Source organism: Siphateles boraxobius, unplaced genomic scaffold (assembly GCF_051911475.1).
Source record: "Siphateles boraxobius isolate OS27281-9 unplaced genomic scaffold, OSU_SipBor_1 179, whole genome shotgun sequence".
NCBI classification, from domain to species: Eukaryota; Metazoa; Chordata; class Actinopteri; order Cypriniformes; family Leuciscidae; genus Siphateles; species Siphateles boraxobius.
In genome coordinates, this window is record NW_027508787.1 from 561,519 (window position 1) to 577,969 (window position 16,451).

General features: G+C 36.1%; 1 protein-coding gene across 3 annotated transcripts in view; it reads right to left on the reverse strand.

Moving 5' to 3' along the window:
• Nucleotides 1-11,535: 11,535 nt before the first annotated feature.
• The window catches only part of LOC143740650 (ral GTPase-activating protein subunit beta-like), a 59,083-nt gene continuing 54,167 nt past the window's right edge, over nucleotides 11,536-16,451 (reverse strand). For all 3 annotated transcript variants that reach the window (XM_077232657.1, XM_077232659.1, XM_077232656.1), the window contains exons 28-30: nucleotides 15,937-16,012; nucleotides 15,716-15,864; nucleotides 11,536-13,963 (exon numbers count right to left, since the gene is read on the reverse strand). In XM_077232657.1, coding sequence (XP_077088772.1) covers nucleotides 13,770-13,963; nucleotides 15,716-15,864; nucleotides 15,937-16,012 — 419 coding nt within the window. In that variant the 3' untranslated portion in view covers nucleotides 11,536-13,769. The remainder of the gene's footprint in view (nucleotides 13,964-15,715; nucleotides 15,865-15,936; nucleotides 16,013-16,451) is intronic.

Sequence of the window (16,451 nt, forward strand, 5' to 3'; positions counted from 1 at the left end):
ACACGCGCGCGCGCACACGCACACACACACTCAAATTAACGGATAGTATCCTGGCAGAAAATTACAAGCACCTTTTCAGTTTTTCTTAAAGTCCCCTGTAGTCAATAATTGTATCCCTTAAAACTCATCTTTGATCACCAAAATTACATATTCAAACGTTTTTTCCTTGAAAAAAAAAACACAAGGCTTGAGTTTTACAGGACAATGTTGTCACATGAGAGACGCGTGTGTCATATTCATCATAACTCACTTAAATAACACAACTTTACCTCCTTTTGGTGATTAAATGAAGTCAGCATAAAATTGCATGTTAAATTCAGTATTATATATTCACAAATGTTAACAAAGATTAATCTGTCTGCCTGGAACACTAAAATATGAAACATATTTTGAAATATGAAATACTGTAAAAATGCTGCTTAATTTGGGACGTTCCCCGACTCATTTATATCATGGAATTATACAGTAAAATACTATTTTTGGAAGTGAAAAAGTAAGTCATCTTATAATTTACAGTGTAAATCATGATCTGTCATTCCCAGTACTCTTTGTGTGTCAGACCTTGATGGTTTTTAATAGAAAATGACACGTTTTGTTATCAGTTATGTACATTAGGGTTTTATGTTCCATCTTATGTTGTGAAATGAATGTTTTTTGCACTATTTTAGTGTCATGTGTGGTGTTTAGCATTTTCAGCTTATGGAAAAGACTTAGATTTTTCACATGCCTCTTTACTACTTGTGTCTTTAGATGATTGTCAGTATATATTATAAAGGTAAAAAAGCAGATTTTAGTATTTTGGTAAATTAGCATATTTCTGATGCAAAGAATCCTGAACAAAATTGTCCACAACTGTTTTCAAGATTGATAATAATAATGAATGTTTGTTGAGCATCAAATTATCATATTCTAGTGATTTCTGAAGGATCATGTGACACTGAAGACTGGAGTAATGATGCTGAAAATCACAGGAATAAATTACACTTTACTATAATATTCACATAGAAAACAGATGATTTAAATTGTAATAATATTTCACAATATATCAGTTTTTGTTGTTGTATTTTTAATCAAATAAATGCAGCTTTGGTGAGAATATTAAAAATCTTTATATATTACTGTAAATGAAAGTTGTAAATAAAATGTAATTTTTGCTACAATATTTTTTTAAAAGATATTAACAGATTTCTTTTTACAGTGTATAAAACCTTTAGCAGCATTTGCTTCGTAAAATACACACATAAAGGCTGTTATTTGAGGAACATCAGCCCCTCTGAAACATCGTGACAGCGACAGTTTTAACTCAATTTATTTATTTTACTTCTTCTCTCCAGTTTCCAAACCGTCTACGATTAGCAGTTTTTGCTGAAGTGAGCGTGTTACTCTGCAGTTTCCTGTCAACATGTTTTTTATACTCATACACAACCTTCTAAAGACACAGAAACACACAGCGGTTTAGAAACATCTGCAACAAAAACACAAGAGTGGAGAATTTCAGCACCTTCTTACAGTCAAATCACTGATAATGCTTAAAACTCATTTTACTTGTAAAGCATTTTTATACGTACTGTCCCAAAGTAGCTTTACACACAAACATTACTAGTACTTTAAGTAAAAAGATGACTATGACAATGACAGAAAGCACTGGAGGAACTAATGTAGAAATGAATCCTGTATCTCCCACACAACTGCTAATTTTATTACTTATAAGATATAATCCAGTATTCATGATAACATTGACTAATCAGCCCACTGTTCAATTAAATATAATTATGATAAAGAGTAAATCAGATTCAGAGAAACAACAACATCAGATAGGAAGGAAGTGGGGAAATATGGGGAATTTTTTTTTTACAGTGTATGAAACCTTAAACAGCATTTGCTTTGTAAAATACACACATAAAGACTTTCTGACTGTTATTCGGTGGAACATCAGCGCCAGTTTTGACTCAATTTATTGAGACACTCTGCAGTTTCAGAGTAGTTGCATGTTCTGCAGTTTCAAGAAATTTAAAATTTTACTTCTTCTCTCCAGTTTCCAAACCATCCACTACGATTAGCAGTTTTTGCTGAAGTGAGCGTGTTACTCTGCAGTTTCCTGTCAACATGTTTTTTACTCCTACACAACCTTCAAAAGACACAGAAACACACAGCGGTTTAGAAACACACACACACACACACACACACACACGCACGCACGCGCGCACGCACGCACACACACACCTGACAAAACCTGAAACATGACGCTCTTCCAGCTCAAAATCAGGACACACACACTGAGATGCAGCATAACTGGAGATATTAAGTGTCGTTTACTGATAAAACTGATCAAAATTAAGTGAGTTTGTGCTTAAAACAAGAAACAAGTTTTCCTTTTCATTTGAGTTTATTTTTCTGCTCCAACTGACAGATGTTTTTATTATTACTTTAATGATTTGATGATTTTTTCCAGAAAACAAGACTTAATATTTTCAGTCATTTTGCTTCTCCAATAAAACGTACCTTGATATAAGAATCTTTAGATATTTGTACCGGAAAATAAGACAAAGATACGGAGGAAGAACTTTTTGTTGCAGTCAGTAAACCGAGAGATGTTCTCAGGGAAGCATTTTAAACCTTGATGTGTTCAAATTATGCGTACAATCATAATATTCTGGGTCAAATTGGACCTGATTGGATTCAATACAATTAACCAAAAATCACATTGAAAAACAATCAAAAAGTCAGATAAAAACAGTAAACCTTTAACTTTAATACTTCTCAAACATCTTCTCTCTTGTTTTTTCACGTGTTCATAATTTCTTTGCATGATATAAGCAGGCAAAAAGCGATGTTGCACACGTCTACGAAGTAGACTAATGAAACTAACAAAGTAACCAACTAAATAACAAACCAACGAACAAACATACTAACACTCTAACTAACTAACTAACTAACTAACTAACTAACTAACTAACTAACTAACTAACTAACTAACTAACTAACTAACTAACTAACTAACTAACTAACTAACTAACCAATGAACTAATAAACTAACAAACTAACTAATGAACTTACTAACAAACAAACAAACTTAATAACAACCTAACGAACAAACTAATGAACTAACAAACAAACAAACAAACTTACTAACAAACTAATGAACTAACTAACTAACAAACAAACCAATTAACTAACTAACTAACTAATGAACTAATAAACCAACGAACTAACTAATGAACTTACTAACAAACAAGCAAACTTAGTAACCACCTAATGAACAAACTAATGAACTAAGAAACAAACAAACAAACTTACTAACAAACTAACCAATGAACAAATAAACTAACGAACAAACTAATGAACTAACAAACAAACAAACAAACTTAGTAACAACTTAACGAACAAACTAAGGAACTAACAAACAAACAAACAAATGTACTAACAAACTAACGAACAAACTAATGAACTAACAAACAAACAAACAAACGTACTAACAAACTAACGAACAAACTAATGAACTAACAAACAAACAAACAAACAAACTTACTAACTAACTAACTAACTGACTAACTAACTAACAAACAAACTAACTAACCAATGAACTTACTAAACAAACAAACAAACTTACTAACAAACAAACTAATGAACTAACTAACTAACAAACAAACCAATTAACTAACTAACTAACTAATGAACTAATAAACTAACGAACTAACTAATGAACTTACTAACAAACAAGCAAACTTAGTAACCACCTAATGAACAAACTAATGAACTAAGAAACAAACAAACAAACTTACTAACAAACTAACCAATGAACTAATAAACTAACGAACAAACTAATGAACTAACAAACAAACAAACAAACTTAGTAACAACTTAACGAACAAACTAAGGAACTAACAAACAAACAAACAAACAAACGTACTAACAAACTAACGAACAAACTAATGAACAAACAAACAAACAAACAAACTTACTAACTAACTAACTGACTAACTAACTAACTAACAAACAAACAAACAAACTAACTAACCAATGAACTTACTAACAAACAAACAAACAAACTTAGTAACAACCTAACGAACAAACTAATGAACAAACAAACAAACAAGCAAACAAACTTACTAACAAACTAACCAATGAACTAATAAACTAACGAACAAACTAATGAACTAAGAAACAAACAAACAAACTTACTAACAAACTAACCAATGAACTAATAAACTAACGAACAAACTAATGAACTAACAAACAAACAAACAAACTTAGTAACAACCTAACGAACAAACTAATGAACAAACAAACAAACAAGCAAACAAACTTACTAACAAACTAACCAATGAACTAATAAACTAACGAACAAACTAATGAACTAAGAAACAAACAAACAAACTTACTAACAAACTAACCAATGAACTAATAAACTAACGAACAAACTAATGAACTAACAAACAAACAAACTTACTAACAAACTAATGAACAAACTAACAAACAAACTTACTAACAAACAAACAAATTAATGAACGAACTAACTATTTAAGGAACTAACTAACGAACAAAATAATGATCTAACAAATGAATTAACTAACAATTGAACGAACGAACAAGCAAACTGGATAGATAGGCATGTATATATAAATATATATATGCACCATCTAGCAATGCCAAGATCATAGGTTCGCTTTCCAGCAATATTCGCATGCATGAACTGATAAAAACTTGCACAATAACAGTCTGTGCTGATGATGATCTGCAGGGTCACGACCTTCTATACGTCACATCATCTCTCATCAATCTCAGATCAAACCAGTCCATCAACATCTGAGAGAATAATGCATATTAATTGATATAATGTCACAATGTAAAAAGTAAAAATGCAGTATCTTATATATATTTCTATCATCATCATCATCATCACCATCCTCATAGGAGAAGCGCTGTTACAGGATGATGGTGATAAACACACACACACACACACACACACACACACACACACACACACACTGATGGGACTCATTGTTAGCTGAGACGTTGTCATGGCAACACACATCAGAAGAGATGAAAAGTAGAGCTCCATAAGACGACAAACACGCTCTATTTATGTCGTTTTTGCAGCGGTTCTTCTGGTAATCAAGCTTTTCTTTATGTTCCCCTGTAGCGCCGGCCAGAAAACAGATGTTTGTAGTGCTTGTTTCTACTTATATTTAATTGTTAGTGATTTTTAGACTTTCTCTCATGAGGAGAAGGTGAAACAACCCATTGATTTCTCATGATCAATAATACATCCATCCATTAATCCAATAAACAAGAAAATATTATGACTTAACCCATGCAAAAATAACAAGATGTGTAAAATTTGAATAAATATGCACTGTAAAAAATTGGAAGTTTAAGTCAATTAAACTTAAATTATTAAACTAACTTTAAAAAAATGAGTTGAGTCCGTATAACAAAACATGTAAAACGGCTTAACTTATTTTAATGAGTTCAAATAATGTAAAAACATGTTGTCATGGCTTATTGATCTTCTTCTTTTTTTTTATTTACAGTGTGCACAGATTCGAATATTATATAAAAAGTTATAATCACCACACAAAATTAATATGCTTTTAAAACCTTTTAGAGCAAAATTTCCCTATAAAACTGCAAGAATCCAAAAACACTGGATCTGTAGTTTGTGTTTGTCCATGCAAATACAATACAAGTCAATGGGCTTGAAAATGATGATGGAATATTTGGGTGAACAATCACAAAAAAAGTGATTAAAATGGTAAAAACATAAAGAGCGGTTAAACCTCAGCCAAATGTCAGCATTAAACAATACTAACACGACATTATACAGTCAGAGGATTGAAGGTTGAAAAGATTAGAGAAAAATAAAAGACAAACCCAAAAAAAGGAAAGTCTGTTCTCTTGCACAGCAGAAGCTGATCCTCCATCTGCACAAACTGAAGACCCAGAAACAACACATAATACATCTCATCCTCTCAGAAACAACACATAATACATCTCATCCTCTCAGAAACAACTTTAAAAATCATTTCTATCTTGTAAATAAAGAATATTGGAGTATGTTTTACAAGGTTTTTCTGAATATTCTCAAAATGCGGTTTCTAAAAATGTTTTTTTCTTGATCATGTGACCGTTAAGGGAACATTCCATCTTATCATTCTTCAAGCGTAATGGAAATGTTACTTTTGAATGTTCTCGGAATGTTCTGAAACAAGTAACATTTAAAAAGTGTCAGATGAACGTCCAACTGTAACATTTCAGGGGAAAATCCTCAATGGCTACAGGAAACTTTCTGCTTATCGAGATTTTTTTGTGTTCAGCAGAAGAAAGACATTTCTTTAATGCATTAACTAACATCAATTAACAATGCGCAATACATTTGTTACAATATGTATTAATCTTTGTTATTAGTCAATAAAAAATGCAACTTTTCATTCATGTCAGCTCAGGTCCAATAATATGATAATACAAACTTTTGATTTTAAAAATGTATTAGTAAATGTTAAAATGAACATGAACTGATTAATAATTGATTTTGCATTGTTAGTTCATGTTAACGAATTGCAGCTAAAATTAATAAATGAAAGCGTATTAGTTAGTTGTGAGAAAACTCCGGCATCGTTTGTTTGAAGTTTTCTAATTTAAACACATTCAGACGCTCGTAAGAGTAACTGAAGAACATCAACGCTTCAGATCAATGACAATAACCTAGTGCTGCTTCAGTGAGTGTGTGTGTGTGCGTGTGTGTGAGTGTGTGTGCGTGTGTGTATGTGTGAGAGTGAGTGTGTGTGTGCGTGTGTGTGAGTGTGTGTGTATGTGTGTGTGTGAGAGAGTGAGTGTGTGTGTGTGTGTGTGTGAGTGATTGAGAGAGTGTGTGTGTGTGTGTGTGTGTGTGTGTGTGTGTGTGTGTGTGAGTGATTGAGAGAGTGTGTGTGTGTGTGTGTGTGTGTTTGTGAGAGTGTGTGTGAGAGTGAGTGTGTGTGTGTGCGAGAGAGAGTGTAAGTGAGTGTGTGTGTGTGTGAGTGATTGAGAGAGTGTGTGTGTGTGAGTGATTGAGAGAGTGTGTGTGTGTGTGTGTGTGTTTGTGAGAGTGTGTGTGAGAGTGAGTGTGTGTGTGCGAGAGAGAGTGTAAGTGAGTGTGTGTGTGTGAGTGTGTGTCTAAGTGAGTGAGTGAGTGTGTTTGTGAGTGTGTGTGAGAGAGTGAGTGAGTGTGTGTGTGTGTGAATGTGAGTGTGTGTGTGTGTGTGTGTGTGTGTGAAAGTGAATGTGTGACTGAGTGAGTGTGTGTGTGTGTGTGTGTGTGTGTGTGTGTGTGTGTGTGTGTGTGTGTGTGTGTGTGTGTGAATGAGTGTATGTGTGTTTGTTTGAATAAGTGATTGTTTGAATGAGTGAGTGTTTGTAAGTGTGAATAAATGATTGTGTGAATGAGTGTGTGTGTGTGTAAGTGAGTGTGTGTGTGTGTGTGTGTGAGAGAGAGAGTATGTGTGAGTGAGTGTGTGTGTTTGTTTGAATAAATGATTGTTTGAATGAGTGAGTGTTTGTAAGTGTGAATAAGTGATTGTGTGAATGAGTGTGTGTGTAAGTGAGTGTGTGTGTGTGTGTGTGTGTGTGTGAGAGAGAGAGTATGTGTGAGTGAGTGTGTGTGTTTGTGTCTAAGAGAGTGAGTGTGTGTGTGTTTGTTTGAATAAATGATTGTTTGAATGAGTGAGTGTTTGTAAGTGTGAATAAGTGATTGTGTGAATGAGTGTGTGTGTAAGTGAGTGTGTGTGTGTGTGTGTGTGAGAGAGAGAGTATGTGTGAGTGAGTGTGTGTGTTTGTGTCTAAGAGAGTGAGTGAGTGTGTGTGTGTGAAAGTGAATGTGTGACTGAGTGAGTGTGTGTGTGTGTGTGAATGAGTGTATGTGTGTTTGTTTGAATAAATGATTGTGTGAATGAGTGAGTGTTTGTAAGTGTGAATAAGTCATTGTGTGAATGAGTGTGTGTGTAAGTGAGTGTGTGTGTGTGTGTGTGTGAGAGAGAGTATGTGTGAGTGAGTGTGTGTGTTTGTGTCTAAGAGAGTGAGTGAGTGTGTGTGTGTGTGTGTGTGTGTGTGTGTGTGTGTGTGTGTGTGTGTGTGTGTGTGTGTGTGTGTGTGTGTGAAAGTGAATGTGTGACTGAGTGAGCGTGTGTGTGAATGAGTGTATGTGTGTTTGTTTGAATAAATGATTGTGGGAATGAGTGTGTGTGTTTGAATGAGTGAGTGTTTGTAAGTGTGAATAAGTGATTGTGTGAATGAGTGTGTGTGTAAGTGAGTGTGTGTGTGTGTGTGAGAGAGAGTATGTGTGAGTGAGTGTGTGTGTGTGTTTGTTTAAAAAAAGTGATTGTGTGTATGTGTGAATGAGTGTGTGTGAGTGCTTGAATGAGTGAGTGTTTGTATGTGTGAATGAGTTTGTGTGTGAGTGAGTGTGTGTGTTTGTTTGAAAAAGTGATTGTGTGTATGTGTGAATGAGTGTGAGTGTGTGAGTGTGTGTGTGTGAGAGAGTGAGTGAGTGTGTGTGAGTGAGAGTAAGTGTGTTAAGTAAAATCCGTAACTTTTGATGGAAACACATCTACTGTGAGTTTGTAACTTAACATGCTTTTATGTTCTTTGGGCAAAATGTCCTATAAAACATGTAATGTTTCTAAATACTTTTGATGATTTTTTTTTGTTTTTTTGTGGCAGTTTGGGTGCAAAATATTGTGCAAAAGTTGTTCCGTCCAACCAAAATAATAAGCCTGTTGTATCTCCCTCATTCCCTCCCTCCCTCATTCAATAAGACAGGGCATTTGTAAAAGTTATGATCCTATAAAACGCAACATGAGTCTCTACTGTATAAGTGTAATAAAAATATCACGCCGCATCAACACCGCATGCTGATAATGCAACCAAACTAAACCTGTCCTGTGATAATGAAGAAGCGTGTCTCAGTTCTCATTATTCTTCAGAGGTTAATGAGGCGACAGGGTTAACGAGTGGAAAGCATGATTACATGTTTCAGAATGAGGAGCTCTGGAAATCTTACGTCAGCTGAAAGTGCAACACTTTCTCAATGCTTTTCTTCTCGTTACTAAACAAAGTAACAAGTAAACTAAACTAAAACTGAGGAAAACCGAGATGCTCCATGCAACTTGTCAAATCTTTATGAGTTTGAACGTTGCAGCTGAAACGCATCTGGAACAACAGGCAAGAGCATTGCTTTTTTATGGGTTATTTTACTTCATTAACATGTCTTCTGTCATACTAGAGGAAAAAACATTTCAAATACTAATTTAAGTGTTTATTTTATTTCTATTTGAGTCTGTTGAAAAGGCAGATTTGTGAGTCGGAAATCTTCACTTTACATTCAACAAACGTTAGTTTTATTCCTATCCATAATCTAAGGGGTTTTAAAGACGGGCCTGATTTATATAACAGTTTATTTCTAAAAATATTGGGATTTTTTTTTTCTGGCTGTTGATATTCTGTATGGAGAGAATAAAAGAGCCAAAATCCGCTCTGTAAAAACATTTACCTTTATTGTGAAAAAAACAAACAAATATATATATATATATTTACCTGGCTTTATCCAATAGTCTGAATAAAAATTAGTGCATATTTCATTGGAAAAATTATAAAATTGTGAATATTTAAGCAAAATTTCATTTATTCATTCATTTTAGTTAATCTGCAGTATTTAGTGCCAACTGTGTCTAATAAAATAATGCAAATATTTTTCTGATTTTCCAGGAAATTGTTTATTAAAATCAAGTTTATGTTTCTTGAACTAGAGATGAACTATCAATTTTGATTAGTAAATATAACTAAATATCAGAAAACGCTGATATAAAGAAAGTTGAATGGTCAAATTGAAAGACCAATTAGTTATTTTAAAAGCAGAAAATATTGCAAGCTTAAAAAAAGTGTGCGGGACAGACAAATTCTGCATTTTTTTAGAAAATAGAAAAACAAAACTAATTAATTTGCAATTAACTTCTTTTTCTTTTCTCTCTTCATATTTTATATGTTTAAAATTCTTTTGATTTTTTAAAATATATTTTAAGGTGTCGTAAATTCTTCAGATTTTTATAAATATAATATGGTTGTAAATTATTTAAATTAAATTTATGACAGTGACAGCATAAACAAAGTTAAGTTCAGTATTCTATTAATAATAGAATAGGAAAATACGGATTAGGTTTGTTGGAAAAACATAAAATCACCAGCATGCTTTTACAGTCTTGATGTTGTTTCAGGCTCTACTAGAACAGGTTTTCCTGCTTGAATGTTGATTATTTTCCTCATATTCTCCATTGTTGCGGCTCCTCTCTTCCCAGTCTGTCAGTAACGCTCTGTTTACTTCCTGTCTCTATGAAGCCCCTCCTTCTGAAAAGCACACTGTGCTCTGATTGGTCGGCTGGAGCAGTGTGTTGTGATTGGTCGAGCGCTTCGAGAGTGTTTGCCAAATGTCCCGCCCCTTACCATAACCGCCAGTTTAACACACTACTAACTAACTCAACCAGGCCCCGCCCCTTTATTCTGCGTATGAATTATTATTATAATGAGGAATATTGTGACGTGTTCGTTCCCGTAAGAAACTCAAGACTACAATGGAGGCGTTTTTGCTGATAAAGCGGCTGGCAGTTAACAGGTTAATTTAACACTTTTTCTTTTTTTTTAATCAGTAATTCATGTAACACACACTGCATTTCAAATTAAACACACACTCATATTGTGTAGTTTGACCTACTGATATCAATATTTTCTGCAGGTCCATTCACTGACCTTTTGTTGAATAAGAAAAGAGAAAGGAAGAAAGGGAAAAAAAGAAAGGAAGAAAAGAAAAAAGGAAGGAAGAAAGAAAAGAAAAAAGGAAGAAAGAAAGAAAGGAAGAAAGAAAAAAGGAAGGAAGAAAGGAAGAAAGAAAGAAAAGAAAAAAGGAAGGAAGAAAGGAAGAAAAGAAAAAAGGAAGGAGAAAGAAAAGAAGAAAGAAAAGAAAAAAGGAAGGAGAAAGAAAGGAAGAAAGAAAAGAAAAAAGGAAGGAAGAAAGGAAGAAAGAAAAAAAAAGGAAGGAAGAAAGGAAGAAAGAAAAGAAAAAAGGAAGGAAGAAAGAAAGGAAGAAAGAAAAAAAAGGAAGGAAGAAAGAAAGGAAGAAAGGAAGGAAGAAAAAAAGGAAGGAAGAAAGAAAGGAAGAAAAAAGGAAGGAAGAAAGAAAAGAAAAAAGAAAGGAAGAAAAAAAAGAAAAAAGGAAGGAAGAAAGGAAGAAAGAAAAGAAAAAAGGAAGGAAGAAAGAAAGGAAGAAAGAAAAGAAAAAAGGAAGGAAGGAAGAAAGAAAAGAAAAAAGGAAGGAGAAAGAAAAGAAGAAAGAAAAGAAAAAAGGAAGGAAGAAAGAAAAGAAAAAAGAAAAGAAGAAAGAAAAGGAGAAAGAAAAGAAAAAAGGAAGGAAGAAAGAAAGGAAGAAAGGAAGGAAGAAAAAGAAAAATGGAAGGAAGAAAGAAAGAAAGGAAGGAAAAAAGACAGACAGACACACACACACACACATTATATGATAAGAATTTAATTAAAATCTTTATTTCATTACATGTGTTACATTCAATATCCAATGCATCTTTTGGACACATATATGATGATGGCATAAATACAAACAATCGTTCATCCGTTGTGCCGTCCCTAATCAATAGTATAAGATGAGTGAGCAGAACTTCACACCCGCATATTTACATAGAAAGTCAAACTTTATACAAAGTCCATGCCGTCAATATTTACACTCGGAAAAAGAGCCGCCCTCGAGCAACCAGAGCACAGGAAGCAAGTCAATTCAGTTCGTTCTTACAAAAACAAACGTTGTGTTAATAGGAGCAAACGTGGGGCGTGTAATTCTCTTCCAGAATAACAAGATCAAAACTGGTGTTGTTTCGCCGACGCCTCATTATTCTATGACACGAGAGGTGATCACCGTATATAAAGGCATTTTCATAATGAAAACTGAAACAAATCAATACAGATCAACCTGGGTGAGGATGGAAACAGTCATATTTAATATCTAAAAGTGCTTTCTAGAATATGAAAGGAGATCGAACTGCTTTGTGAACGTCAAATTGGTGAATCAGCTTGATTTGAAGATAAAAACGCTGAGTAAATGAAACCTGGCGAATGGGAAAGTGGAAAGAAGTGTCACAATATGTGAAAAACACTAAGAAATAAATAAATAAATGATAAGCCCTTATAATGTCTTTCGACTGAAATGCATTATGGGTCGAAGTAATGTCACATCTATGGCCAATAAGGACCAGTCCGGTGAAAATCACTACGTACTCTGTAGTGTGTTTGCTTTTGGCAATTTATGGCATCAAAATGTCAAGTGACTGAATATCTGGTCCTCAGTCATTCCTATTAAAGCGCCACTGAATTAAAAAAGTAATTACGACTTTTTGTATCAGAATTGTGATATAAACTCAGAATTTTTTGGGGGAAAAAAATCAGAATTGTGAGATATAAGCTTGAAATTATGAGAAAAAAAAAGTCAGATTTGTCATTTAACTTTTTAAATATCTTGCAATACTGAGCTTTCTCACAATTGCAAGTTTACATCTTACAATTCTGACTTAACAACTCACAATTACGAGAAAAAAGTCAGAATAGCGAGATATAAATGTGCAATTGCGAATTATAAAGTCTGAATTTCAATATATAAACTCAGTTCTTCTCGCGTTTATATCCCTCAATTCTCACAATTGTGAGATATAAACTGGCGATTCTGAGAAAAATAATAATAATTATGTGACAAAGTCGCAATTACCTTTTTTATTTTTATTCTGTGGCTTCCATTCATCCCTCATCGCCTGCAGACTGAAACTCTTGTCAGAAAGAAAGCGAGCAGTGCTGAGGTGAGCTACTGTACTACTGTACATGATGAAGATACTGGCATCACATCAGTGGACATTAGTGTTCATTTCAATAGTGCTTCACACGAGGACGTTTACTGTTGCAGTCCTTCAAATAATAAACATGATCAAATAAAACGTCATTCATTGTGAAGTACAGTAACGGGTGAATCTCATGAAACCGCTCAATGAGTTTGATTTCACTGCACAAAATAAATCATATTTCGTTTGAAGAAAAATAAAAGCCTGTTTTTAGGAATGTTACGTGTTTATTTTTAGATTGATATTAATTGACATTTTCATCAACAGTCTCTTGTCATTACTGTAATGTGCAAAGAATAATGATGTACTATTTCAAGTATTTATAAATCATGCTGGTATTTGTTGTACTGCTTTTTTAATTACGCAGATTAAATAATTGTATTACATATTTTTATGGTGTTACGGTAATGAGTATCACATTTGAGAACAATGAAAGTTGTTCTTTATAATTTTTATTTATTAAATTCATTCTTAAAATAATTTATTAGAAGCAAAAAAATACATGTAATGCAAATTTGGGGGAAATTAGCTTAAACGTTACGAAAAAAATGTCCCAAAAGTCGTAATAAAAACAGGCTTATTTTCTTTATGCAAAATACAGAAATATATATTTTGCATATATACATCAAATTTATTTTGGGCGTGAAATGTAACTTTGACAGGTTTTTGTGAGATTCACAGGAGAAATAAAGTGTCCGTTTGAAGATACGGAACAATGATCATCGTGTCAGGTGGTCGCTGATCGTGTAGAGGTCGAGTTGAGCAAGTATTTGGCCAATCAACATTAAAAACGTAATTCAAACAAAACCAGCAACTCGAGTGCAGAATAATTCCACCTTCATCTGCGACTGTTTATGGGTTGAGGCTCGCCTCCCCGACCTCCAGGAACAGCGAGGTGTAAAACTCGGGCTCAAGCTGTTTGTTGCGATAACGGTTCACGATTTCTGCAATCTTCTGTTTCCGCCGCACGTGTGGAGGGCTGTAAGAGTCACTCTCCAGACGCTTCCTCCGACACGCATTTATTACAGTCTGTCGCACCAGGAATCCTGGAGAGGGGGAGAGAATGACAAAATTTCATGATTACACACACACACGCACTCGCAAACGCACTCGCACACGCAAATGCACACGCAAATGCACACGCACTCGCAGTCACACGCACCAGCAAAGTCACACGCACTCGCTAAGGCACACACACTGTCACACGCAAAGTCACACGCACCAGCAAAGGCACATGCACTCGCAAACGCACTCGCAAACGCACTCGCAAACGCACTCGCAAACGCACTCGCAAACGCACTCGCAAAAGCACTCGCAAAAGCACTCGCAAAAGCACTCGCAAACGCACTCGCAAAGGCAAACGCAAAGGCAAACGCACTCGCAAAGGCAAACGCACTCGCAAACGCACTCGCAAAGGCAAACGCACTCGCAAACGCACTCGCAAAGGCAAACGCACTCGCAAACGCACTCGCAAACGCACTCGCAAAGGCACTCGCAAAGGCACTCGCAAAGGCACTCGCAAAGGCACTCGCAAACACACTTGCAAACGCACTCGCAAAGGCAAACGCACTCGCAAACGCACTCGCAAAGGCAAAAGCACCCGCAAACGCACTCGCAAAGGCAAAAGCACTCGCAAACGCACTCGCAAAGGCACTCGCAAAGGCAAACGCACTCGCAAACGCAAATGCACTCGCAAAGGCACTCGCAAACGCACTCACAAAGGCAAACGCACTCGCAAACGCAAATGCACTCGCAAAAGCACTCGCAAAAGCACTCGCAAACTCTCTCGCAAACGCACTCGCAAAGGCAAACGCACTCGCAAACGCACTCGCAAAGGCAAACGCACTCGCAAAGGCAAACGCACTCGCAAAGGCAAACGCACTCGCAAAGGCAAACGCACTCGCAAAGGCAAACGCACTCGCAAAGGCACTCGCAAAGGCACTCGCAAACACACTTGCAAACGCACTCGCAAAGGCACTCGCAAAGGCACTCGCAAACACACTTGCAAACGCACTCGCAAAGGCAAACGCACTCGCAAACGCACTCGCAAAGGCAAAAGCACTCGCAAACGCACTCGCAAAGGCAAACGCACTCGCAAACGCAAATGCACTCGCAAAGGCACTCGCAAACGCACTCGCAAAGTCACTCGCACAGTCACACGCAAGCGCACTCGCAAAGGCACTCGCAAACACACTTGCAAACGCACTCGCAAAGGCAAACGCACTCGCAAACGCACTCGCAAAGGCAAAAGCACTCGCAAACGCACTCGCAAAGGCAAACGCACTCGCAAACGCAAATGCACTCGCAAAGGCACTCGCAAACGCACTCGCAAAGTCACTCGCACAGTCACACGCAAGCGCACTCGCAAAGGCACTCGCAAAGGCACATGCACTCGCAAAGGGACTCGCAAAGGAACTCGCAAAAGCACTCGCAAACGCACTCGCAAAGGCACTCGCAAAGGCAAACGCACTCGCAAACGCACTCGCAAAAGCACTCGCAAACTCACTCGCAAAGGCACTCGCAAACGCAAACCCACTCGCAAAGGCACTCACAAACACACACGCACTCGCAAACGCACTCGCAAACGCACTCGCAAAGGCAAATGCACTCGCAAACACACTCGCAAACGCACGTGCAAAGGCACTCGCAAAAGCACTCGCACAGGCACTCGCAAAGGCACTCGCAAAGTCACTCGCAAAGTCACACGCAAGCGCACTCGCAAACGCACTCGCAAACACACACGCACTCGCAAATGCTCACGCACTCGCAAATGGAAACACACTCGCACACGCACTCACCCAGGGATCTCCTGCTAACCACCATGTTGTCCACTAGTGGAATGACCATGTTGAATTTGCCCATAGCACCATGTAGTTTGATCCGAAACAGGCCGGTCTTCAGCGGATGGATGAAAACGATGGGAACGTCCTTCTCTGAAGAGCTGGACCTGAGTGAGAACAGGTGAGGGCGAATGAGATCATGTCCGGGTCTGAAATCAGTCTTACTAACGGTTTATTACCTGGAAGCGCTGCTGTTGACGGCCGTCTCCACGCCGGTGCTCGTCTCCGCCAGTAACTCCGACACAGGGAAGTTTTCTGCCAGAAAAGAACACGTTTTAATTTTATTTTATTTTGGTAACACCTTACAAAAAGGTTCATTAGTTAAAATTAATTAACTACCTTAGTTAACATGAACTAAGAATGAACAATACTTCATCAGCATTTATGAATATTAGTTAGGTAATGTTAATTTCAACATTTACTAATACATTATTAAAATCAAAGGTTGTATTTGTTAACTTTAGTTAATGCACTGTGAACTAACATGAACAAACAATGAACAGCTGTGTTTTTTATTAACTAACATTAACAAAGATTAATAAATACTGTAACATGCATGGTTCATTTTTAGTTAATGTTAGTTAATACATTAACTAATGAACCTTATTTTAAAGTGTGACCTTTATTTTTTGTTTTTAAAAGAACACAATTAAAGCTACATTGAAAAAAAAATGGTGTATGTTTAATTCGAAAC